Genomic DNA, 27935 nt, shown 5'->3' with positions numbered 1-27935 from the left:
CTAGCCTCATGGGTTTTTAATAACATTATTGAATATTTACAATGTTCTAAGCACTCTACTAATTCAGCAGTATATATTCAGCAGTACAATGAGGCAGGAATATTATTGTTTCTACTTTATAGGTGAGGAAACTGAGGCTTTACAGAGGTTAAATAGTTTGCCCAGAGTGATCATTTGTGGTAAAATCTGGGTCTGTCTACCCTAGAACTTGACCTTTAAACATTTTTTTTATTATAGTTTACATTCAATATTATTTTGTATTAAGTCCAGGTGTACAGCATAGTGATTAGACAATAATCTACTGTACAAAGTGTTCCCCCTGGTATTTCTAGTGCCCATCTGTCACCACACATGGTTATTACAATATTATTGACTATATTTCCTATGCTGTACTTTACATTCCCATGACTTGTCTAACTACCGATCTGTACTTTGCATTCCCTTCACCTTTTTCACCCTGCCCCTCTCCCCCCTGGCAACCATCAGTCTGTTCTCTGTTCTATGAGCTGTTTCTGTTTTGTTGGTTTGTGTTGTTCTTTAGATTCCACATGTAAGTGAAATCATATGTGTCTTTCTCTGACCGACTTATTTCACTTAGCATAGTACTCTCCAGGTTCTCTCTGTTTTTTCCTTAATGAATCTGGTTAAAGATTTATCAGTCTTGTTTATCTTTTCAAAGAACCATCTCTTGGTTTCATTGAACGTTTGTTTCTGTTTTTTAGTTGCTGTTTTGTTTATTTACACTCTGATATTTTTTAAATATATTTTTATTTGTTTCAAAGAGGAAGGGAGAGGGAGAAAGAGATGGAAATATCAATGATGACAGAGAATCATTGATTGGCTGCCTCCTGCAGGCCCCACACTGGGGATCGAGCCTCAACCCAGGCATGTGCCCTTACTGGGAATCGAACTGTGACCTCTTAGTTTATAGTTTGATGCTTAACCACTGAGCCATGCCAGGCAGGCTACACTCTGATCTTTATTATTTCCTTTCTTCTATTCACTTTGGACTTTGTTTGTTGTTCTTTTTCTAATTCCTTTAGGTGTGAGATTAGGTTATTTATTTGAGATTTTTCTTGTTTCTTAAGGTAGGCCTGTAATGCTATGAATTTCCCTCTGCTTTCACTGTGTCCCAGAGATTTGGGGTTGTGTTCCCATTTTCATTGACCTATCTAATTTCTTCCTTTATCTCCTTGATCTCCTTGTTAATCCATTCATTGTTTAGTAACATATTATTTAGCCTCCATGACTGTATTTTTAATTTTTTTTCTTGTAATTGATTTACAGTTTCATATCATTTGGTCAGAGAAGATCCTTGATATGATTTCAGTCTTTTTAAATTTATTGAGACTTGATTTGTGTCCTAACATGTTGTCTATCCTAGAAAATGTTCCATGTGCACTTGAAAAGAATGTATATTCTGCTGCTTTGAGGTGAAATGCTCTGAAAATATCCATTAATCCATCTGATCTAGAGTGTCATTTAAGGCTGCCATTTTTTTGTTGATTTCTGTGTAGAAGATCTAGCCATCGATGTCAATGGATATTAAAATCCCCTACTATAAGGGTACTAGAGGCCCAGTGCACAAAAATTTGTGCACTCGCAGGGGAAGGTGGTACCTCAGCCCAGCCTGAGCCCATTCACAGTCCAGGACCCCTTGGGGGATGGCCACCTGTCAACTTAGGCCCACTCCCTGGGGGATCAGGCCTAAGCTTGCAGTCAGACATCCTTCTGGCAGCCAGGGAGCCCTCAGGGGATGTCCGACTAAAGGCTTAGGTCCCCAAGGGATTGGGTCTAAACCATTAGTTGGACATTCTTAGTGCTGCCACGGAGGTAGGAGAGGCTCCTGCCACCACTGCGCTGGCCAGCCATGAGCCAGCTTCTGGCTGAGTGGCACTCCCCATATGGAAGTGCACTGACCACCAGGGGGCAGCTCCTGCATTGAGCATCTTCCCTCTTGTGGCCAGTGCGCATCATAGCAACCAGTCATTCTGCCGTTCAGTCAATGTGCATATTAGCCTTTTATTATTATTATATAGGATGTCCCTATTTCCCCCCTTTTGCCCCCTCTACCCAGCTCTTGTCCCCCACTTCTCTCTGGCCATCACCATACTGTTGTCTGTGTCCATGGGTTGTGCATATATTTCCTTTGGCTAATCCCTTCTTTAAATTCACTTCTTTAAATTTTTATTTTCAGATAAGTGCTTATAACTGCACTATTATATATTTTCTATTATATCATTTAGAATTAAGATATTTTTTAATTGAACCCTTGTAAATTTTAGCACAATTTAATAAATTATGCTAGAAGCAATTAGGAGATTTTTTCATGTAATGCAGATATATTTCAATTAATATTTTATTAATTTTTAATTTTTTAATATTTTAATTTGAAATAATCTCATACATGTAAAAAAAAACTATAAAATACTACAGCATATTATATGTACCCTTCACCCAATTTCTTAGGTGTTAATAATTTAAACATAACCATTATACAGCTAACAAAATTTGGAATATATTTTTCTTATAATCTCTTTAATGTTTCTTAATCCATTTACTTTGTTTTTGTTAATCTTCACCCAAGGATATTTTTCCATTGAATTTTAGAGAGAGTGAAGGGAAAGGGAGAGACACATTGATTGGTTGCCTCCTGCACATGCTTTGATAAGGACTGGGGATCAAGCCAGCAACTGAGGTACATGCCCTTGACGGGAATCGAACCTGGGACCCTTCAGTCCACGGGCTAATGCTCTATCCACTGAGCAAAACAGGCTGCAGCTTAATTCATTTACTTTTAATCTATATGTGTCTTTATATTTAAAGTGGGTTTTGTTTTTGATTCACTCTCATAATCTGTCTTGGCTTCTGTGGCTTCTGGGCCCCGCCTGCCTTGCTGCCCCCGATGATCGGGTCCTGGGCGGCAAGGCGGGGCTGGCTCCTGGGGCTTCTGGGGCGGGGCTGCCTTGCGGCCCGGGACCCACCGATGGGGTCCTGGGCAGCAAGGTGGGGCCGGGCCTTCCCTGGATGGCAGTGGCACTGGCGGCTCTCGCTGTCCCACCCTGCCTGCAGTATGCAAATTAGCCGCCATCTTTGTTGGTGGTTAATTTGCATATCATGCTGATTAGCCAGTAGGAGGCATAGCTAAGGTACCGTCAATTACCATGTTTGTCTATTAGCTAGGATTCTGTCAATCTGTCCTTTTAAGTCCATCAAGATTTGCTTTATATGTTTAGGTACTCCTATGTTGAGTTCATAAATGTTTACAAGGGGATTGCTCCCCTTATCATTATGTAGTGTCCTTTGTCTCTTAATAGAGCCTTTGTTTTAAAGTCAATTTTGTCTGATAAAAGTATTTTCATTTCCATTTGCATGAAATATCTTTTCATCCTTTTACTTTTAGTCTGTGTAAATCTTTCATTCTGAAGTGGATCTTTTGTAGACAGCATCTATATATGGATCTTGTTTTCTTTATCCATTCAGATATCATATGTCTTTTGATTAAAGCATTTAATCCATTTACATTTGGAGTGACTATTAATAGGTACATATTTATTGCCATTTTATTCTTTCTAACTATGTACCTCTTTTTTAAAATATCTTCTTCTTAAAGAAGACCCTTGAATATTTCTTATAAACTGATTTGGTAATAATGAATTCCTTTAACTTTTTCTTGTCTGTGAGGCTCTTTATTTCTCCTTCAATTTTAAATGATAGCCTTGCTGTGTAAAGTAGCCTTGATTGTAGGTCCTTGCTTTTCATCACTTTCAATATTTGGTGCCAATCACTTCTGGCCTGAAATATTTCTCTTGAGGAATGAGCTGACAGTCTTATGGGAGCTCCTTTTTAGGTAACTTTTTCTCTTGCTGCCTTTAAGATTATCTCTTGGTCTTTAACCTTTGGCATTTTAGTTAGGATGTGTCTTGGTGTGGGTCTCTTTGAGTTTATCTAGTTTGGGACTCTCTGCGCTCCCTGGACTTGTGTATCTATGTTTAACTGCTTTTGTTCACATAATTTCTTTGATATTTTACTCTAATATAATGGGAGTTAAAATACATAAACATGTACCAACTAACATGTGAATAACCACATTCTGACAATTCTGGTTATGACAGCTGGAACCCATGTCTCACCAATATTCTTTCAAATTGTCCATGTTTCTCTTTTCAAATGTTTGTTTTAGAATCTATCATCTAAAGAAAAACTGAAATACCAGCAGCAGCAAGAAGAAGTACAACAACTTCGCCAGAATTTGCACCGGCTCCAGATTCTCTGCAGCTCAGCTGAAAAAGAGCTCCGATATGAGCGGGGAAGGAACTTGGACCTAAAGCAACATAATAGCTTACTTCAGGAAGAAAGCATTAAGGTAACTCTAGTGGGCACATCCTTTAGTGACGGGTCTCAATTATTCAATTGGCCCTGGGGAAAAAATGAATCAGAATTTCTCAACTTTATAATTCATGATAGTGTCCATAGGTGGTGGACAGGTTAACGTTTTTAACTTTTCCCTACCAAGTAGGTACACAGCTCAGTTGTTTCTCTGCTGCTGAAGGTGTATGTATGTTGTCAACCTGTAAATATGAAAAGTTTTAAAGTAACACAATCTTTTGAAATTATCCCCTAAAATTGTAGCAGTTATTAAATTTCAGTGACCTGAGCCCAAACCCTGGTTGTTCTGCTCTAGTTCTATGTCTAGGCTTATTTATCTCTAATAAATAAGATATTGGTTGACTCAAATATCAGCTGCACCAAGGTATAATTCATAGGAGGGCAGAGCTGTTCTTCCGCACAAGAGCATCTAAAGTTAGAGACCATCCCCCAAACATGCTTGTTTGAAAATATTAAACTGCCATCCACATATTCATCTAAATTGTATAAACCACATAAATGTTCAATTTGAACCACCATGTAAAATAGTCATACTTCCTTTTTATTGTGCTTCAATTCTGTAAATATATAAGTATCTAGTTTCTGTGAGCTCCTAGCTAAGATTTTTGTTTTCAGTAAATATCTATTGAGCATCAGTCATGCACTGGGTAGGATCTTGTTGATATGACGGTTTAATGATAGGCAAACAGACACAGTCCTTATCCCCTGGTGCAGGGGTCAGCAAACTTTGGCCGTTGGGTCAAATCCTATCTGCCTTCTGTTTTTGTAGATAAAAATTTATTTACAAAACAACCATATCTGTTTGTTTACATGTTATCAATGGATTCTTCTGTACTACAATAGCAGATTTTAGTAGTTCTGATAAGATTACAGTATTTACTATCTGGCAGCCCTTTATAGGAAAAATTTGCCCACCCCTGGTGTTGTAGGATAAAAGCCCGGCTGGCGTGGCTCAGTGGTTGAGTGTCAACCTATGAACCAGGAGATCATGGTTAGATTCCCTGTCAGGGCATATGCCCAGGTTGTGGGCTTGATCACCAGTGTGGGGTGTGCAGAATGCAACTGGTCAATGATTCTCTCTCATTATTGATGTTTCTCTATCTCTCTCCCTCTCCCTTCCTCTCTGAAATCAATTTTTTAAAAAGTGACATAAAGATAGATTAAGAAAGATCCATACTTTTTAGGAGCTCACAGTCTAGTAGGGCAGATGTAGAGGAAAACGAATAGTCATTTATTCTAAACTTCAAGGGAAGCTCTTCTAGGAGTTCTGGTATTTCAGGGTTATTTGAATAAACCTCATGATCTTTTTAATATTGGTCATATTCCCTCAAGCCTTTATAGTTTTAAATTAAATTCTTCATCACATTTCCTTATAAGACAGCCTTTTAACTTTCCCTTCAACCACATTTCTTATACTATTTTAATTGTCCAACTTTAAACATATTCAAGCCTACTACATCTTTTTTAAGGTGCAATGATCAGAAAAACACAGATCATGATGCTTTACATATGTTTGGCATCCTATAAATATTTTTTGAATTAATGAACAAGTTTTTCAGGTGTAGGTAAATGATAGTTTGGTGAAAGGAGAAGATACTTTTTGTCCTGTTTCAAATCTCCTTCATGGTGGGGTAAAATATTGGCCTTTTCAGTAATGAGATATCAGTCTTTGTCCTGGTGCCCTAGGCCAGGTACCTATGCAAAGTACATAATAGCCAGTTACCTTTTATTGATAGTTTGTTCACTTTGTCCCTTATAAACTTCCCACAACCCTGAAAGGCCAGCATTTTGTGGATGGGAAAACTGTTCAAGATTGAAAAGCTAACAAATTATGGAATCAGATGTAAATCCACATTTAGTTCTCTCTTTCCTCTATCGAGTTATTCCTCTCTTCATCTTGAGGTCATTTTGAAACCTCAGCTTTGCAAATGTAGAGCTCACTTTTTAAAATCCACTCAGAGATGTTCAAACTCTGTGTCTGGCTAAGTTAAGCATATGTATGAAACTAATTTAAAAAGCATAGCCGAAACCGGTTTGGCTCAGTGGATAGAGCGTCGGCCTGCGGACTGAAAGGTCCCAGGTTCAATTCCAGTCAAGGGCATGTACCTGGGTTGCGGGAACTTCCCCAGTAGGAGATGTGCAGGAGGCAACTGATCGATGTTTCTCTCTCATCGATGTTTCTGACTCTCTCCCTTCCTCTCTGTGGAAAATCAATAAAATATATTTAAATAAATAAATAAATAAATAAATAAATAAATAAAATAAAAAGCATAATACGCCGGGACAATACGCCGGGACCGGTTTGGCTCAGTGGATAGAGCGTCGGCCTGCGGACTGAAGGGTCCCGGGTTCGATTCCGGTCAGGGGCATGTACCTTGGTTGCGGGCACGTCTCCAGTGGGGGGTGTGCAGGAGGCAGCTGATCGATGTTTCTCTCTCATCGATGTTTCTAACTCTCTATCTCTCTCCTTTCCTCTCTGTAAAAAATCAATAAAATATAAAAAAAATAAAATAAAAAAATAAAATAAAATAAAAAGCATAATACAGTACAGGCAGTCCTCGGGTTACGTCGGACTCGACGCACGTCGTTTCGTGGTTACGTCGCCATCTCCCATTTACTGTATTTATATTTTAAAAAGTTCCGTCATTTTGACATATGTGCATATGTGCTTTATGTTTTTTATTATTTATTTACCACAAGTAAAGGTCAGGAATTGTTATCTTTCTTTAAAATTTTTTTTTCACTGTTTCACTTCATTACTGCTGTGTATGTGCTCCATGTGGTGACGTAGGTACTTATGTAGGGGGGTTCCGACTTACGGCGAAGATCGCATTATGTCGCCCTAGAAACAAATCTCTGATGTAACCCGAGGATCTACTATACTTGTTAATTGCTTTTAAACCATTTTATTGTGAAATATAGCACTCAGAAAGTACATAAAACATAAATAAATAGTTTAATAAGTTGTTGTAAAGTGATTATCCATGTAACCACCACCCAGGAAAAGAAATAGCACATTGCCCGTGTGCCAGCAGCCCCTGAATGCTTCTTGTATTAACTTTGGCACATCTTATTTTTCTAAAATATTTTCTTTTTCATTTAAATTGAAAATTTTTTATATAAACTTATTCATAAAAATTTTAAATATAGCAATGGTCCTTTTTAATTTCATGATACTAGTTACCCTTTGTTTTCTTTTAATCAGTTTCACTAGTTTATCCATTTTATTAGACTTTTCAAGAACTAGCTTTGTTGATAAATAAAAAATACAGGCATTTCACCTGGCTGATGGGACTCAGTGGTTGAGTGTTGACCTAGGAACCAGGAGGTCACAGTTTGATTTCCGGTTGGGGCACATGCCCAGGTTGTGGACTTGATCCCCAGTGTAGGGAGTACAGGAAGCAGCCAATTGATGATTCTCTCTCATCATTGAGGTTTCTCTCTCGTTCCCTCTCCCTTCCTCTCTGAAATCAATAAAAATATTTTATTAAAAATACAGGCATTTCACAATTGTGAGGCAGTTTAGTATTAAATACTGGGCTAGAATCAGAAATCTGTATTCAGACCATGTTTCTATCATTTGCCAACTATATTTGAGACTTAGTTTTTTCATTTAAAATGAAGTAAAGTACAAATCTCAACTACTTCATTGATATGAAAGCCTAACCAGCATACAGTAGTTATAGTAGTATCTGCCTCAGTTCTGTACTTCAAATACAGTAGATATTCTGTAAGTGATTCTTTTTTTTAATTATCTAAATTCTTTATTGTTTAAAGTATTAACATACGTCTCCTTGTAAGTGATTCTTGAAGTACAATAGCTAGCTTGTATTAGGTATTACATATGTGGCTATTTCTATTCTTGATGCTTTCATTGCTTTATTTTATTAAGTGTAGCTTTCCAACTGTCCTATGAGTTAAGTAGTTATCTCCATATTACAGATGAAGAAACATACTTAGAGAGGTTAAACATTATTAACTTTTAATTCATTTGATAAAATCTGAATGGTTAATATGCAGAAGTTACAAGTGGAGGAAATTACAGTTATAATCCCTATTAATTAGTTGAAAAGCTTTGAGCCCAGGAAATTCTGTTTTACATAAAGTGAAGTAAGTTCTGGCTCAGCATTTTTGTCTGTGAGTCCTACCTACTATGTCCATTTACCAGGTTCTAATATTCCTTAGAATGTCATTCATTCATTCATTTGTTCAGTAAATATTAATTAATCACCTACTTTAGGCACATTGATAGGCGTTGGATACTAAGAAATGAATAAAACACATGGGAATTTAGAGTGAGGAGGAAGGATGTGAAAGAGTAGATAAATACATGTTTAATTATAAATGGTGATAAATTCTCTGAAGGAAATAAATGTGGTATAATAAGTGAGTAAGTAAGTAAGGAGACCTCTTCAGATTAAATGATCATGGAGGTTTTCTCTTACAGAGTGCCTTTTAAGCTAAGACCTGGGAAATAGACAGGAACCAACCGGACCATGAGGAGAGGGGGAAGGGAATACATTTCTCGCAGAGGGAAGAGTGGAGTCTGGTGTGTTGGAGACTCTAAATAGAAACCAGCAGGACAGGAGGTCAGTGGAAGAAGGGGGAATGACAGGATGGTTTTTAAGAAGTTGGCAAGGGCTGGATCACACAAGGCCAGGCAAACTGCTGGCGTTTGTTCCTGGAGTGATGGGAAGCCACTGAAATATTTAAGGAGGGGTGTCAAGTCGTTCAATTTATGTTTTGAAAAGAACACTTTGGCTGCTGTGCAGAGAACAGATTAGAAGGGAGTAAACATGGAAATGGCAGGACCGGGTTGAGGCTCTTGCTATGGTCAGGGCTAGAGCTGATGATCTAGACTAGAGTCGTGACACAAACGACTCAGATGGATTGATGCAAGATCTGTTGTGGAGGCAGAGTGACAGCTTGCGCTGAATTGGCTCATAATGGAAAAGGAAGACTCGAGGATAACTCTCAGGTTATTGGCCTACATGGGGTAGATGGTGACATCATTGACTATAGTCAGGAAGACTGAGAGAAAAACCATCCTGGAAATGTGGGCAGATCAAGGAATTTCACTTAGGCAGTTACTTGGCAGAAAGGTGGTGTTTTATTTTAAATCATGAGGATGAACCAAGAGAGAGTGATCCACTCTCAAGGCCCAGTTTGATCCAATAGCATTTAGAAGTTGGGTGGCATTAGAACAGTCAACAAAAGAGACCAATAAGGAACAGAAGAGCGGTAAATGGAAATCATGGGAGTTTGGTATCACGGGCTCCAAGAGAGGAGGGGAACTTTCTGAGAGGGAAGGAGTGGATGCCACTGAGAGGTCAACTGTCCATTGGCTCTACTTTGGCAATAGTGCCCTTAGCAAAAGCAGCTCCCCAGAGTAGCGGGAATGAAAGCCAGCCTGGAGTGATAGAAAAAAGGATGGAAAAATATCTAGACCATGCATGTATCGACACTCAGGAAAATCCCTTTGTCCAGCTGCCATGTGGAGAGATAGACCTTGGGAAACCTTACTGACACGTGGCAGCTCCAGAGAGGAAATCAGCCACATGACACTGGTGTTCGTCAGCTCTTGGGGGACAGCATTCCTCTGAAAGCTGCTTACTCTGGCTCACCATCACATTCGCCCCATGCTTATTCCCTCCGCTGTTATTTATTCCCCACCTCTAGCTCAAAATTGAACTCAGGCAGGCCCAGCAGAAGTTATCGGACAGCGCAAGGCTGTGCTCTCCACCCCCAGCAGAGTGGAAGCACTGTCAGCAGAAAATCAAGGAGCTGGAGCTGGAAGTACTGACACAGGCTGAGAGCATTAAATCACAGAACACCCTGAAAGAAAAGCTGGCTCAGGAGAAATCCAAAGTTGCTGATGCAGAGGAAAAGGTAATTACCCACACACGTAGTAAGTAGCATGCGCTGGATACTACTACTGAAATCCGTTTCCCTAAGGACTGTAAGAAGTAGGTACGGTGCAAACTTGATAGAATTCTAGGGTTTTTCTTTACTCCCTCATGCTTTCCTCCCTTCACCTTCATCTGCTCCTATAATTCCAGTAAATTTTGTGTATTTTTTCAAACTGCATAAACCTATAAAGGTGTTTCACCCAATGACTTTCCTTTTACACATGCAAATTTTAAAAGCCTAGTCTCTTCTCATTTGGATTGGTGTTTACATGATTTTTATTTTGTAATTTCTGGAATGACTTGTGTTGTGAAATGAGCCATTTTGGAATGTTGCCCCTGCATTTTGGACTGCCTAACGCCAGGTGGCAGTAGGATGTAACAGGTGCACATTTTGATCTGTAAGTTTGTCTGAGTTGAATTTTATATTTTAAAAAAATGTCATTTATCTAACTCTGTAAATATAAAACTAATACCAAGAAGTAGACGATAGCAATCTGAATTAAACTCAAAAGCCTAATATTCACTAAAGAAGCCAGTACGAAAGAGTTCATACTGTGTAATTTCATTTATATGAGGTTCCAGAACAGAGAAACTAAGCTATGGTGATAGGTTCATGGCTGTCTCTGTACGGCCTTTTATCTGGGCGGGGACGTGCGGAAATCTTCTGTGGTGCTTACAAGTATTCTATATGTTAGCCTGAGAGGTGATCCTATAAGTAAAAGTGTATTGCATTTACACTTTACTGCATGTGTTATTGCTCCATAAAAAAGTAATTGATAAAGATTGGTAAAATTTAAAATTTAGACACTACTGAATATTGGTGAGGGTTTTGTGCGGTAGGAGCTCATACTGACTACGGTTGGAAGAGTAAATCCAAATAAACACTTTGGAAACCAGTTTGATGGTGGTTTCTAGTTAAGTTCAAAATGTATATACTGTACAACCCCACACTTCTACTACTAGGCATAAACACTAGAGAAGCTATTATACGGCACATATGCATCCGAAGGCAGGAATTCAGCCATTTTCATGTAACAGTGTTTGGAAAAGCAGAAAATTGGAAACAACCCAAGTGCCCACTAATATGAGATTGAATAAATACATTATATATTTACACAACAGCATGCAACAGCGAAACTTAATTAATTACAGGTACATGCTGAGTTCAGTGTAATATTGAATAAAAACCAGGTCAGGAAAATCATAGTATGATTCCACTGATATAAAGGTCAAAATAGTACAAAATGAAAGCCATGTCACATAGAGAGATATATTGTTAAAAGAAAAAACAAAGAAATGATTGACACACAAGTCAAGATATTGGTTTTCTCAGCTGGAGCAGGAAGGAATATAATTAACGAGGGTCACAGAATGGACTTCAGAAGTTTTGGAAATGTTCTTTCTTAAATTGGGTGGCGAGTTCAAAAGTTTGGCATCTGTCCTTGACAGAGAAGCCAGTGGGGTGATACTTTCTTCTGCGGAATTAAGACTGAATATCTTTAAGTTAGTATTTCCCCTGAGCAGTTCAGAGGAACTAGACCGTGCCTCTGCCATTGTCCTGAATCATTCTGCTTCTTCACCTCTCCTGTGGTGTATGGGTTTTGCAAAGGGCTTAGGGCCAGGGCTTAGGCTGATGCAGAAAGATCTTCTCTTAGAAAAGGTCTGCCATACACTGGCATTCACTGAATGTTTGTGGGGAATGTGGTGTCAAACTATTGTAGGGGACTCATTGGTGGGTCAGGAATATAATAGAGGGAGAACAGCTATTCTGCTGAAATCTAGTCATTCAGCAAATATTTATTAAATACTTACTATGTACCAGTTACAAATTTAGGTGACACAAAGGCTTATCAAAATAAATAAACAAGTCTTGCCAGGCCGGTGTGACTCAGTGGTTGAGTGTCGACCCAGGAACCAAGAGGTCGCCAGTTTGATTCCCGGTCAGGACACATCCCTGGGTTGCAGTTCAGTCCCCAGTAGAGGATATGCAGAAGGCAGCCCATCAATGATGTTCCCCTCTCTTCGATGTTTCTATCTTTCTATCCCTCTCTCTTCCTCTCTTTCTAAAAATCAATAAAAAATATATTTTTAAAAAAGTAAACAAGTTTAAAAGGATATTTACCTAACAAAAATATTTTAATGACACTTTTAATCTAACATGTAAATTCTAAAATAAAATTATGTATCTCTCTTTCACATTATAAATCTTATTTTGAGAATGACCAGGGTATTAAAGAACCTATTACTGGTGCTAGGCAATATGCTAATTGATACTTGCTTTGTAAGAGACTTTGACTTTGTTCTGAGATATCCATGAATGTAGCCACACTGTGAGAAACCAGACACTCTCACACATTGCTGTTAGAAGTGTAAACTGGTCTAATATCTATAGGGACAGTTTGGCCTTATCTATCAAACAAACAAATAATAACCTTTGCCCTGGCAAATCCACACCTCATAAAGTATTCCAGAGACATTGTTTATAGTAGCAAGAGATTGGAATTAACCTAAATGTCCACCAGTAGGAGGTTAATTAAATAAGTTATGGTATATTCTTATAGTGGGATGGTATATGGCTGTAAAAGAGAGCACACATATATATTCAGGATTGGGCAAAGGTAAGTTTATAGTTGTGAGTATGCAGTGCACAAAGCTTTTTCTTATATTATTATTTATTAATTATTCTTTTCCATACAAACAATTATAAACCTACTTTTGTCATATGCTGTACTTATAATATGGAAAAATCATTGAATGATCAGATTGTGTGCCAGTACTATTGTGTTTGTTATTTATATCATATTTCCCTAATTGGAAAATAGGTCACATTTTTCTTTAAAGTTTTATTTGTAAACTTTTTTTATTCAAGATTTTGGATCTACAGCAGAAATTAAAACAGGCTCATAAAGTCTGTCTCACAGATGCTTGTATTTTGGGAAAGAAGCAACTAGAAGAAAGGATAAAAGAAGAACAACAAGAGAGGTAAGAGGAGCAAAGATGTCAGCTTCTCATGGGCTAATCTTGGTTGAGTTTACCAGCAGTGTCTACTTACCAGTGTTTCTTCTTGTCCCCCCCGCTGAAATAAACTCACACTCTTACCAGTATATATTGCACTTACCACCTTGTGTACTAATAATTTCTTTCCTTGTTTGCTTTTCACACTAGAGTATAAGATTCTTTTTTTTTTTTAAGAATTTTACTGATTTTTAGAGGGAGGGAGAGAGAGAAACATTGCTGTGTGAGACCAAAACATCAATCAGCTGCCTCCTGCAAGCCCCCACCAGGGATCGAGCCCACAGCCCAGGCATATGTCCCAGCTGCAAATCAAACCGCAACCTTTCAGTGCAAGGGACAACAGCCAGCCAACCAACCAACCAACACACCAGCCAGGCAAGTGTGGGATTCTTAAGGCAGGGGTTCTTTCTTGTTGTTCAGGAACACACTCGGTGCACCAGTATATTTTCTTGAATGACTGAATTGCCTAGGAAATAGCATACTCTGGGATTTGCTTTTCTAATTCTAACATGATTAGCACAAAATACAGACTAGAATGAAGTTGGTGTTTTGTATTTATGAGCTGATTTTCTTCAAAGAAGTTCCAAGTACGTTACAAGCATCTTAATCATCAACAAGTTGCTACCAGATATGAGCTGTCATACTTTTTTCTAAAATTATTAGATTATTAGGATCTCACTTAAATTACCTTAGATGCCCTAAACTCCAGTAATTGATGCTTCCTACTTCTGTAGCACTCAGTGTGATTTACATATATTTTAAGAAAAATATTATTTTAGACAGTGAAAAGATATACAGACATCCACATATACTATGAAGCTCAGAAACTTACTTTCACCTCCAATTAAAAGCTCTAGCACAGGGCTTGACACTCAGTAGGTATTCAGTAAATATTTAGTGAACAAAAAAATGTTTGAGTAAGTGAATGAATGAATGAAGGTGAAGATGAATAATGAATTCACTTAGTGAGGTATAGTAGAAAAATAGTTGTCCGACTGTCACTTCTAGCAGGATGATAGGCTATCCTCCTGTTATAATACAACTAAATTCTGAATAAACTACAATAAGAATGCCTTTTTAAACATTACTCACAAAGCAAGAGAAAGCCTGAAAGGCAAACATACAATGAGGTAAAACAAAAATAATGAATGGTAAAAAACAAACACAAAACTCCTACCTCATAGGATCATTGTGTAAATTAAATGAGTTATAAGCAGTTGGCTTGTATCAGTGTCTAGCGCATAGTAAGCACTTATATCAGTCAGGGTTCAATTGGAGAAGTACAACTGTTAGTGGTAATATTGGCCCTCAGTTCTTGACTTTATGCAGGAAAGATTCACAGCACAAGTCCAGATGATTTTGAGAGTTTAAAGCTAGGGACAGTGAGACAGAGGAAGAGCTTAACATAGAAGAGGCAAGATCATAGCAACAGGAGTGAGCCTGGGTAAGTGTGCCTTGACCCTCTAGAAGGAAAGTTCACAGACGCAGAAGAAGTGAGCTACAAGAGCACATATTCCAACTTTCCAAGAGAAAAAAACAAAATGCTTCTCTTCTGCCCTCCAAATCTTCTACAAAATATGTCTTGTAGCCCACTCTAACCAGAAACATGCATGGACAGAATTCCTAGCCAAGTTGACACATTAGGAAGACTCTACTAAAAAGTGTTGTTGTTGTTGTTGTTGTTGCATTATCTGATGTAATTATTACCGTTGCCCTAACCAGTTTGGCTCAGTGGATAGAGCGTCGGCCTGAGGACTCAAGGGTCCCAGGTTCGATTCCAGTCAAGGGCATGTACCTTGGTTGCGGGCACATCCCCAGTAGGGAGTGTGCAGGAGGCAGCTAATCAATGTTTCTCTCTCATCGATGTTTCTAACTCTCTATCCCTCTCCCTTCCTCTCTGTAAAAAATCAATAAAATATATTTTAAAAAATTAAAAAAATAATTATTACTGTTATCGTCATCATCACCATCATTATCAGTGAAGTGAAAAATGTTCGTTTTGGCTAGAACAAAATGGGGGTTAGGAGAGTGACAAGAAAATGAAGCTAGAAGGGTAAGCTAGGCCTGGTCGTGATGAGCCTACCTGGCCACATTGAATTTGGACATGTTCATGGGAGATAATGGTCTGCAGTTTTCCTATTTGAAATATCCTTATCTGGGTTTGGTATTAGTATATAATGCTGCCTATTAGAATTAGTTAGAAAGTATCCCCTCTTCAATTTTTCTGGAAGAGATTATAGATAATTGGTATCATTTTGAAACCGTACAGCCAATGGTTCTGGGCTGCCTTTCACTACTTGAGCCAATTAAGCAGAGACAGGGTTGAATCATGTATGTGTGTTTATGCCAATAATGGGAGAGCAGCAGGTCATCCACAAAAATCTGCTCTGCACTCCTTCCCCCCATACGCCAGTTGTTATATGGAGTAGGACAAAGATTACATGGGAAAGTAGGCAGAAGGAATAAGAATGGGTATGCAAAATAAAAATGGGCAAGCAGGGATGGGGAATAGGGAAAAGGAATAAAATTGGGTGTAATGGTTACAGGTTACAGACAATGCCTGCTGGGGATTTGCAAAGGATGGTGTCTCCAGTCTCGCCTGGCAACAAGGTTGTTAATCTTTCCATGATAATAGGCAGCTCTCTAATGAGGAAGATGGGCCGCATTTCCAGGTTAGCTCCAAGGTCCAGGGGACTTACCATTCCCAGCCAGCATAGAATGTGCTTTCTTTAATCAGAACAAAACAATCACGATTAACAGAGCATAATTAATATTTCTTATAACTATAGCTAGTTTCCACTATTCTATTTCTTCCTCCCATCCCTAACAATTGTTAATGTAAGAAATACATTATTCAAACCTATAAAGAATTTTTGTGAGTTTATTTGAGCCAAACTGTCAACTATTTCCAGGAAGCAGAATCTCAACACATTGCGACAATACCATGCTCCAGAGAATGGTGGGTTTTCACCTGTTTTTATAAATTACCATCAAAGAAGGAGAAAGTGGGTTACATGAAATCCATTGGTGATAGATTAGGGAGGTGGGAGAAAGCAAAGGGGAGGGTGTTACTTCTGGGATTGGATAAAAAGTAAAATGATAGACACATGCTTCTTTTACCTAGGTGAGCATAGGATAGTTAACAGTTAACAATTAACACATAACAATTAACACAAATAGCAATAACAATGAGGGAATTTGTGGCCCTTGGTGCATTGGTTGTGCTCTGAGGGGTCCGGAATAAAGGGAAATTACAAGTTACCCCAACATTCCAAAGGCATGTTATCTAGATGCAAAAAGACAATAGGCTCAATTAAGATCAAAGTTGATCTTTGTGGAGGATGATACCAGCCTTGGACATGAACTACCCACCAAAGACTGTTTGTTTTTTAAATTGATTTTGGAGGGGAAAGGAAAGGGAGACAAAGCAAGAAACAATGATGTGAGAGAATCATTGATTGGCTGCCCCCTGCACACTTCTACTGAGGATTGAGCCTGCAACCTGGGCATGTGGCCCTGACCAGGAATCAAACCATGATCTCCTAGTTTATAGGTTGATGGTCAACCACTGAGCCACGCCAGCCAGGCTGCTCTTTAATTAAAAAGTTTAATTTCATGCCCGCTGATGTGGCTCAGTGGTTGAATGTCTACCTATGAACCAGGAGGTCATGGTTTGATTCCCGGTCAGGGCCTAGGCCCGGGTTGCAGGCTCAATCCTCAGTAGGGGCATGCAGGAGGCAGCCGATTAATGATTCTCTCTCATCATTGATGTTTCTCTCTCTCCCTCTCCCTTCCCCTCTGAAGTCAATAAAAATAACTTTCTTTTTTTTTTTTAAGTTTTAATTTCAGACCATTCTTTTTTTTCTTTTTTAAAAAAATATATTTTATTGATTTTTTACAGAGAGGAAGGGAGAGGGATAGAGAGCCAGAAACATCGATGAGAGAGATCAATCAGCTGCCTCCTGCATGCCCCCCACTTGGGGATGTGCCCGAAACCAGGGTACATGCCCTTGACCGGAATCGAACCCGGGACCCTTGAGTCCGCAGGCTGACGCTCTATCCACTGAGCCAAACCGGTTCGGCTCAGACCATTCTTTGTGGTTATTTTAGGTCTCTGAGTTTACAAGGCCACCTGCAGGCCTTTCCTGAGCTTGTCAGGTTAGCATGTGGCCCCATTTAGTCCACATTTGTTATTAAATTTGTGGGCATAGAGTTGTTCATAATATTCCCTTACTGTCTTTTTTTTTTTTTAAGTAACAAATGCAGTTTTAATTGATCTATAGATAAAAACTACTCTGCAAGGTGAGTAACCATTTCTGCTCCTCAATCTGTTAGAGCCATATCCTGGACAGTGTTCAGGAAGAAGGTAATTTCATTATTTCACTTCATCCGTGGTATTAGAAAAACAAGGCATGATTATCAGTTTAGATGACATGCGTAGCTGGCAGCCAAATCCAGTCCCTATATTCCATATTTTTTCTTTAGTTCTCCTCCTTCGTTGATGTACACTTTCATGGCATCTTCCTTGGACGTTCCTTTCAGCTCACTCCAGGCATCCACTTGGCCTTGCCTTTGAGGTCCAACATCCAAGGCCGTTCTGTCTTTATGTCACCCACAGTTGCTTGTTTGTAGCGGTTGTAGATGAACAGCATCTCATCACCTGCTGGCTTGGTCTTGAGTTGCTTAACATCCTCAGCAGCTTTGTCAAACTCAGCCTGAGACATGCCTGTGGGTGCAAGGACTGCAGGAAGCTGGCGGAGGTGGTGAGGAGCTGGGAGAAGTCCCCTTACTGTCTCTTAATGTCCAGAGGATCAATAGAGGAGGGGAGCAGAGTTTGCTACCTCAAAATATGCCTCTTTGGGATATTGAGTATTTTATTTACGCTGGTTAATTTTAAGAAACAGAAGACAAGGGAGAACCTCTGAAAAACAAGTAGAAGTTACTCTTTGTAAAAGGGCATTTACATTTGTAAGGGTGTTTCCCTCACTATACCATGAAGAGAAGGATATCTCTAGAAATGATCAATGGAGAAGGTGTGGACAATAATATTATGCTTGTTTACTGTGCTTTTCCTGGTAACCTTCCATAACTGACTCCCCACTGCCACCATCTTTTTTTTTTTTTTTTTGTCTTCAGCTGAAGATAAAGGTGAAGGCTTTTGTCATCTTGGCAAGTTCTTCAGTGTTCCTGCATCTCTCCCTTTTGTGCAGGAAGTATGTTATTAAACTTTAGTTTGTTTTTCCCCTGCTAATCTGTTTCATGTTAATTTAACTATTAGACCAACCAGAAGAACCTAGAAGAGTTGGTGGTGAAATGGCACCAGGTATTTGACCAGTGGAGTCAGACCTTCAGTACTTGAGTTCTGGCTAAGAATTCAGAGCCAAGACTCAAACTATAAGAGCAAGTGTATTAGAAAGCTACAGAGATAGAGGAAGTGAGCTGTAGAAGAAATGGGCTCAGGAAACAAGTTACAAAGACAAAAGAAGTGTCCTTGGAGAGAGAAAGGTAACTCATCTTGGGGGTTAAGGCACCGGCCTGCTCCTGGAGGGAGAGCAGCACTGGGTCCTCTGTCTTAAGGGTATTTATCTGGAGGTCTCAGGAGAGGACCCCAATAGCATATTCATCATTTTTCCAGGTATGTCCTTTCAGGGTGTGGTCTCTACTGTTTGGTCAGTGCCAGGGCTGGGGGTCATTAGTCATGCAAGTGGTCCTGATGTCAGTTATGGTATTGCTTGTCTGGTTTTGCAGCTTTTCTGAGCCTGGAACTGAACACAACTGAGGCCTAGATGTTATCTGTGGGGTTAAATGCTTAAAGGAGTGGTCATGCAAGGGCCTGCCTGGGAGTTGCACGAAGCCACTCTTCAGCGCTTTGTTCCTCCTCCAAGGGGGTCTACCACATGACTATCGACATGCCAGGGGAGGAAAGGTCAGGGGAGGATCCAACCCGCATGACCATCAATATGCCACGGGAGGAAAGGTTACACAGGGCAAGATCCTTGTTTTCCCAGTTTTGCCTGTTGCTAGTGACCTGGGGCTTTTTGCCCTGGTGACCTTCTGTACCTGGCCTATCAGTCCTACTCTGCTCCCCTCTGGGAAGAGGAAAAATTTTTCTCCCTGACAATAGTGATGATCCCTCTTTCACCTCTGATATTAGTAATTTATGTTTTCTGTTTCTTGGTTAGCCTAGTTAGAGGTTTATCGATATTATTGATCTTTTCAAAGAGCCAGCTTTAGTTTCATGGTTTCTCTGTTGTTTTCCTGTTTTCAATTTCATGGTTTTCTCATCTAATATTTATTGTTTCTCTTAGTCTGCTCAATTTAGGCTTATATTGGTCTCTTTCTCTAGTTTTCCTAAGGTGGAAACTTAGATTGTTGATTTTTTTTTTCATCTTTTATAATATTTGCACTTAATGCTATAAATTTCCCTCTAAGCACTATTTTTGATGCACTTCATGAATTTTGTAAGTTGTATTTTCATTTTCATGTCAAATAAGCATAGTTCAAAATATTTTTTAATTTCTTGAGACTTCTTTTTTGACAAATGCATTTTTTAGAACTGTTTGTTTAATCACTAAATATTTTGGGATTTTCCAGCTATCTTTCTGTTACTGATTTATTTCATACTATCCTTTTAAATATATGTACAGCATCCTGTTACATCTATCATTATTCATGTAAAATGCTTTTTAGACACTTTTGTTTTTATAAATAACTAGAGGCCTGGGGCACGAAATTCGTGCACAGAAGGGAGGGGGATTGGGAGGGGGAAGGGATATCCCTCAGCCCGGCCTGCACCCTCTTGCAATCCAGGACCCCTCAGGGGATGTCTGACTGCCAGTAAGACATCCCTCTTGCAGACATCCCTCTCACAATCCGGGACCACTGGCTCCTAACTGCTCACCTGCCTGCCTGCCTGATTACCCCTAACCACTCTGCCTGCCTGCCTGATCACCCCTAACTGCTCTGCCTGCCTGCCTGATCACCCCTAACCACCTCTGCCTTGGCCCCCACCGCTGCAGCTTCATCCGGAAGGACATCTGAATGACATCTGGAAGGTCGTTTGGCTGTCTGGTCTAATTAGCATATTATGCTTTTATTATTATAGATGGTATTGTTATCGAACAGAAAAAGTGCAGCCACCTGGCACTAGCAGAGCCAAACACTAAACACCAAGAATTGCTGTGGGGAAATATTTGCTAACTTATTATAAGTGGCAACACCCCAGAGAATGGGGAGCTAATGCTTAAAACCCTAAACACTCCAATGGCATGTAGGTTACAGACTATACAGGCCAAATCACAAGACACTGTGGGTTAGGGGTTCGAAACTGTGCAGACAGCTCTGGCATCCCTCTGCCCAGTTTTATGGGAAAGTAGCCAGGGAGTCATTCCACCTTAGGACACAGGAGCTGAAACATAACTTAGGTCAAGATATTATCTTTAGCTTAACAGAAACCCATACCTTGTGACCTTTAGTGAAGGTGTGGCCATTGTTTTTGTTGCCTCAGGGGGTTAATGACTAGTAAGGGGAGAACTAAGGTTTATGGGGCAGGCTGTGAAGAAACTGAATAGAATGCTGGGGCTACACAGTCAACAGAAATCATACGCTAAATCAGGGCTCTCGGTTTCACTATAAAGAATACCCTCTACATAAGACTTTGCAACTGCAATGAAATATGTGTTATACTGAGGCGAGTTTATGATGCTGTGATAGCAGGTAGCAAGGACAGCTAATCTGGCCTAGAGAGCTCAAGAAAGCCTTCCTCTAAGGAAGCTATTAAGCTGAGACTAAAGCAGTTGGCATGGGCAAGCTAAGTAGAGAATATTAGGCAAAGGAAGGCCTGGACAAGGAAGATAGGGAAAAGGCTGGCGTTGCAGAGGAAGAGTAAGTGTGGAGAATGACTTGTTTCATTTTGGGGGATGGGGGAGTTCATTTTGGCTGGCACAAAATGTTTGTGGGTATAGGGAGTGGCACGAAAATGAGGCTAGAAAAGTAAGCTAAAATGAGGCTAGCTAGCAAGCTATATTTAAGAGTTTGAACTTTATCTTAAAAGTAATGGGGAACGCCCTGGCCAAGTGGCGTAGTTGGTAGGAGTGCTGTCCCTTGCTCTGAAGAGCCACGGGTTCCATTCTTGGTCCCGGCACATACCCAGGTTGCAGGTTTGATCCCATTTTGGGGCACATACAGGAGGCAACCAATCGATGTTTCTCTCTCACATGAATGTTTCTCTCTCCCTCTCTCTGATCAATGAAAAACATATCCTTGGATAAGGATTTTAAAAAACACAATTTTACCTCAAAGAGTCTTATTTGCAAAGCTTTGCAATTCACGGTGTGATTTAATGTATATTAATTGCCCTCAGGAAACTCCTAGATCAAAATATAAATGAGCTACAACAAAAAGTGAAAATCTTACTAGATAAAGAGAATATACTAGAAATGACCAGTTCTCAGCAACAACACAGAATTCAGCAACAAGAGGCCCAACTTAAACAACTGGAAAATGAAAAAAGAAAATCTGATGAGGTAAGAAAGTAAATAGACATGCTTCTCAGTTTTCCAGTTCCCAAAGAGCAGCGGTTTTCAGTCGGTGTGCCACAAAACATTTTTAAACATTCAGTACCTCACTGTTTAGTGAGGGGCATTGACTTCTTTTCCGTTAGATTGTCAAATAAAAAAATGACTACAGCCAACATAACAGTAGCCATCTGGTATAAACGAATCAAAATTACACTTTTTTTGTGTGTCAGATCAGCAAAAACGATAATATATTTTGTTGTGCCACAGAATTTTAGTAACTAGTGTATATGTTCCATGAGATGAAAAAGGTTGCAGATCGCTCCCATCAATCAATAGCTAATACTTATGGAGCGCCTAGCACTTTACCCATTCGTTTAGTCAGGGTTCAGCCAGGAAAGCAGAATTTACTGTAGGTATTTTGAGCAAGAAGGGATTTAACACAAGTAGTAACATGCCTAGAAAACTGTTGGGAGGGAGAGTTAGGGATGAGTAGAAGATCAGGAAGAACTGCTATGGCTAGGCCACCCCAAACTCCTTGTACTTCTCAATTCTGCTATAACATTCTTTATACCAATCAGGTGGTCTCCCAAAGTACTTCAAGGACAGGCAACTATAAACTATAACCTAATCGACCCTTACGTCATGGATATCTAATACTAGTGACAAGATTATACTGCCTTTACATCTAACCTGGTCAGATAACCAATCTTTGAGCTTCCTATATTTGAGGAGCCATTTCTAGAACCAGATACTTTATTAGTCAGGGTTAGCTCAGGAAAACAGCTTTCACTTTATAGACTTCGAGCTGGAAGACTTTTTTTTTCCTTCTTTTGTTAATCCTCACCTGAGGATATTTTTCCATTGATTCTTTAGGACGAGTGGGAGAGGGAAAGTCAGAGGGAAACATCAACGTGAGAGAAACACATTGATTGGTTGCCTCCTGCACGAGACCCAACCAGGGCCCCGACCAGGGAGGAGCCTTCAACCAAGGTGCCCTTGACCCGAGACTCTATCCACTGAGCCAAACCGGCTAGGGTGAGCTGGAAGACTTTTTATATAGGTAATTAGATGCTTGCAAAACTATTGGAAAGGCTGGTGGAGCAAAAGTCAAGGCAAAGAGCTGCAGAAAATCTGAAATAGCAGAAATCATAGGAAGCTACTACAGTGTCAGAAGCTGGAGCCACTGTAAGCTTTTTTCGGCAGAAAGGCTTTGTCAATTTACATTCCATCAACATCATTCCTTTATTCGGTACGGAATATTCTCATTTTAAAAAATGTTTTTCACCCCTAGCTGATTTGGCTCAATGGATAGAACATCAGCCTGCAGACTGAAAGGTCCCAGGTTCCATTCTGGTCAAGGGCACACACCAGGGTTGCAGGCTCGATCCCCAGTAGGGGGCATGCAGGAGGCAGCCAATCAATGATTCTCTCTCATCATGGATGTTTTGATCTCTCTCCCTCTCCCTTACTCTCTGAAATCAATGTTTTTCAGTATCTCAAGAGCTACCAGGAATTGTCAGAGAAGGTGTCTGGGTTGCAGCAAGAAAAGGAAGCTCTATATAAAGAATATGGGAAATTTTTGAAGCAGCTTGATGTCCATGTGAGGTAAACAAAAACAAGTTCTCTCTGGGAGGGAAATGTTTGCTTTGCCTCCAATACACCCTTCTCACTTGCCTTCAGGCTTTTTTTCCTCACTGTTTTCCTCAACCTGGACCACCCTCTCCCCATTTCAACTCTTCATTTCAAATCATACTTCTTAGACCTTCTCTAAGAAGCCTTTCTTGACACCACCAGCCTGGGCTGGGAGAAGTGTTCATTCTCTGTCTTCCTATATCGCTTAGTATATGCCTCTCTGTACTTATTTAAGAATTTGCCATGTTGTTTTGAAATAATGTGACTTATTGCCTGTCTTCCTCACCATACTGTTGACTTTTCAGGGGCATGGGCCACAGTCTCACTCATCTTTTTATCCATAGTTCCTGGTACATAGTAGGTGCTCAATAAAAATGAGTGTTCCTGGAATTCCTGCTCTTTCATTCCATTTCCTGGTCATTCCACCAGATTCCTCCCACTCTCCTCTGCCCTGGAATGTAGTACCGTAGTTCGAGTATGGACTCTCGAGCCATACTGCCTGTTACAAATCTTCGTTCTACTAGAAAGTAGCCGTGTGACCTTGGGTGAGTTATGTAAACTCCCTGTGTCTGAGGGCTCTCATCTGTAAAATGGGCAAAATAACAGTTATCTCGTAAAGTCAGTGTAAGAATTAAATGAATAAACATGCAAAGTACTTACTTAGAACAGTATCTAGCACACAACCATTATTATATCTATTCATTTGTTGTGTTTTCTCTATGACCAACCTCTCTGCTCTCATCTCTTAGTCTTGTTTTATTCCTTTATAGATTGAAGTTTCTTATTCTTTTATGTTCTTACCTACTATGTTGATGATGCTAATGATAATAACTTAAAAACTATTATTTACTGCTGTCTAGCAGAGAGTATTTTTCAGGTCAATAGTATTCATTATCTTGCTTTGATCATCATATTACTGAGAAATGTAGAAATCATGGTTAAGGGAGTATATGTTGTTCAGTTCATGCTGCTTACAAATCTTAGACGAGAACTCAGTCCTCTGATAACCTATGCAGTGCTCTTACTACATTAGAGGAGGTAAGAGAATGAAGTGATGGATCTATATGTAAAATGCCACAATGCTTGTCAGAGGAATTGACATTTAATATATAATGCTGATACATGTCAGGTTAATATCAAACTCCAAAAGTAAAATTACATTTGGTTTTTAGGAGTTACATTTTCTTTAAAAATATATTTTTATTGATTTCAGAGAGGAAGGGAGAATGAGAGAGAGATAGAAACATCAATGATGAGAGAGAATCATTGATCAGTTGCCTCCTGCATGCCCCACACTAGGGATTGAGCCCACAACCCAGGCATATGGCCTGACAAGGAATTGAACTGTGACCTCCTGGTTCATAGGTTGACGCTCAACCACTGAGCCATGCCGGCCAGGCAACAATGCAAATTTTTGGAAAACACACACACCTAGAATCCATCCCATGTTCACTCCTTGATTTTATTATCATAGGAAGAAAAATGGTTATATTCTCTTTCTCTTAATATCATCTCATAAGCATTGTTCACTGTGGCTACAGTCTTGCAGTTTGCTTATTTTTTAAAGTATAATATTTCATCAAGTTGATATGTCCTTGCACTAACAGTGCCAGTTAAATTGGGTTTGATTGCTGAAGAAGACTAACAGAACCCCAGCGACAGAGCTTACAAAGGTACAGCTCTGCAGAAGGCACAATGTGGCAACAGAATGGAGTCAGGATACGCACCACACCCATGGCTCTCTCACAGCAGGCAGTCTGAGCAGTTAGGCAGGAGCCCCAGGGGTCTTCCCTCTGTAAGGGCCCTGCCCGGAAGCAACTCCTCTCGTGGGTCACAAACCACAGACATGCACTGAACACCTCACAACCAGGGATCCCAAAATGGAATCTCAACTAAGATTTTTTTTAAATGCTCTGCTGGTCATGTGAGTATATCTCTGCTATGTAACCAGCCTCAAGAGCAGAGCCTTCCCGGGTTCGCCCTGAGACTGGTGAAAATCATCAGTCTCATTGTTACCAATAAACAGTGCTGACAAGGTGGTGCAAACTGCCATGAAACTCCTTGGACCTACGGTTTCAAAGCAACACACTTGTAATCAGTATTTTCATTCCTTGACCAGTGGTCAGTGCCAAGAACTTTAGCAAAACAGCTCAGAGCAATTCTAGGTCTGCTGGAGTCAACTCTCACAACACGGTCCTAATTTAGTGAAAATTACTCACAGGCCTGTGATCGATGTTTTTATTAGAAATAACACTGAAAAGCGTTTTTTCATTTAAAATTATTTTTATAGCCCGACCGATGTGGCTCAGCGGTTGAGCATTGACCCAGGAACTCAGAGGTCACTGGTTCAATTCCCAGTCAGGGCACAGGCCCAGGTTGTGGGCTCCATCCCCAGTGCGGGGCACGCAGGAGGCAGCATATAGATGATATTCCTTTCTCATCGATGTTTCTCTCTCTCTATCCCTCTCTTTTCCTCTCTCTCTAAAAAAATCAATAAAAACATATTTTTTAAAATTAATTTTTGTAGAATATATTCCCAGAAATGGAATTACTGGTCAAAAAGCTGTAATAACAGCTTGACAAACATTCAGAAGCATCCTACCAAAATTTTGCCATCATTATATAAGAGAAGCAATTTTACCAATCCTCATTAGTATTGGGTGCTACCATTGATGAAATTTTTGCAATATTCTTTTTTTAAATTGAGGTATAACTTACTTATAATAAATGCATAGATTTCAAATGTACAATTTGATGAATTTCCACAAATGTATACACCGACATAACCACTACTTCAGTCAAGATTCAGAACATTTCCATTACCCCTTGAAGTTCTCTCCGACTTTTTTGCAGTCGATCTGTATCTCTTGCTCCCTCACCCACTCACAGGCATTCACTCTTCCAGTTTCTGTCTCTCCTAAAACATCTAGGAGGAATCATACTGCATGGAATCTTTTGTGTCTGAACTTCTTTTGCTTAACATGTGCTATGAATTTTAATGCTTACATGGTCATAAATTACTTCATTATTATTTTATTTTGAGTTTCCTTAATGGGCAGTGAGGCTGAATATTTTTCCATGTTATTTGTCCAGTGGATCCTAACCCTAGCTGCATATGCCTGGGCCCAACATAGATTAATGAAAGCATTATCTTCAGATAAGGCTTGGGGATTAATATTCTGCTAAAAGCTTCCCCGTGTGATGCTGATGTACATGCAGGCTGGAAACTACAGCTTTGGGAATGAAAATGGAAGGATCTGTCAAAACTCTAGGTTCAAAAAGTACAAAAACAAAAAAAAATTCCCATCAACAACAACAACAAAAACCCTCTAGGTTCATTTCTGTTTTCATTCCCCTGGTCCCCCAGTCCTGACCTTTACAGACAATGCTCATTTTTTCCATGTTTTCCCAACCACTCTTCCAGAGAAACAAATTCCTTGCTTCTTTGAGGTAAAAATAATAGAAAGACCATCTGGTTTTACTTAAACATGAGCTAAAAGCTGTCCCTAAATTTTAGAGCATCAGTATTGTGCTGCCTCAAGTGCTAGTAGTTAACAAAGCACATTTCCAACAGGCAAGTTGGCCAACAGAACTTCTGACCAAACCCAGAGGTGTGCCAAACATCGAGCCAGCAACGGCAAGGGAAGGGCTAAGCCCTCACTTGAACTGCATCAGCATACTCTTCAGACCATGCATAACACTACAGGAGGAAACCTGAACACCCAGCAATAGGAGCTAGTTAGGACTAGTATAATACATTCATGGAACATATTATAACTGTAAGAGATGGTGGCTTTGAAGACTAGATAGCATGGGAAAATAATTATGATATAATCAATGACAAGAGCATAAGATAAAAATTTCAATGTAGACTATGTTTAAACAAAAGATGCTTACAAAAAGACTAACAGGAAATACAACAGTCTTATAATACTGATCATATTGGAAGTTGGATTTCCAAATTTTCTATAATGTAGCATGTATCAAATTTTCCTTTCTTTAAAAAAATGTATTTTTATTGATTTCAGAGAGGAAGAGAGCCATAGAAACATCAGTGATGAGAGAGAATCATTGATCGGCTGCCTCCTGCATCCCCCTACTGGGAATCAAGCCCACAACCCAGGCATGTGCCCTGACCAGGAATCGAACCGTGACCTTCTGGTTCATGGGTTGACGCTCAACCACTGAACCACACTGGCCAGGCAAAATTTTCTTTTTAAGGCTGAATAATATTCCATTATATGTACACACCATATCTTGTTTATCTATTCATCAGTTGGTGGAAATGTGGGTTGTTTCCACCTATTGGCTTTTGTGAATAGTGTTACTATGAACATTCATATACACGTTTTTATCCACATGTTTTCTTTTTTAAAAAATATGTTTTTATTTATTGAGAGAGAGAGAGAGAGAGAGAGAGAGAGAGAGAGAGAAACATTGATGAGAAAGAAGAACATCAATACTCTGCCTT

General features: G+C 39.6%; 1 protein-coding gene and 1 pseudogene across 2 annotated transcripts in view; one reads left to right on the top strand and one right to left on the bottom strand.

Annotated features, from left to right (window-relative positions):
• Positions 1-27935, top strand: part of CCDC30 (coiled-coil domain containing 30) — a 77492-nt gene that overhangs the window by 39917 nt on the left and 9640 nt on the right. For both annotated transcript variants that reach the window (XM_036348949.1, XM_036348950.1), the window contains 5 exons: positions 4184-4366; positions 10069-10278; positions 13168-13280; positions 21676-21838; positions 23325-23437. In XM_036348949.1, coding sequence (XP_036204842.1) covers positions 4184-4366; positions 10069-10278; positions 13168-13280; positions 21676-21838; positions 23325-23437 — 782 coding nt within the window. The remainder of the gene's footprint in view (positions 1-4183; positions 4367-10068; positions 10279-13167; positions 13281-21675; positions 21839-23324; positions 23438-27935) is intronic.
• Positions 17565-18344, bottom strand: LOC118675941 (annotated as a pseudogene).

Source organism: Myotis myotis, unplaced genomic scaffold (assembly GCF_014108235.1).
Source record: "Myotis myotis isolate mMyoMyo1 unplaced genomic scaffold, mMyoMyo1.p scaffold_m19_p_2, whole genome shotgun sequence".
NCBI classification, from domain to species: Eukaryota; Metazoa; Chordata; class Mammalia; order Chiroptera; family Vespertilionidae; genus Myotis; species Myotis myotis.
This window is presented reverse-complemented; position numbering and strand designations above follow the sequence as displayed.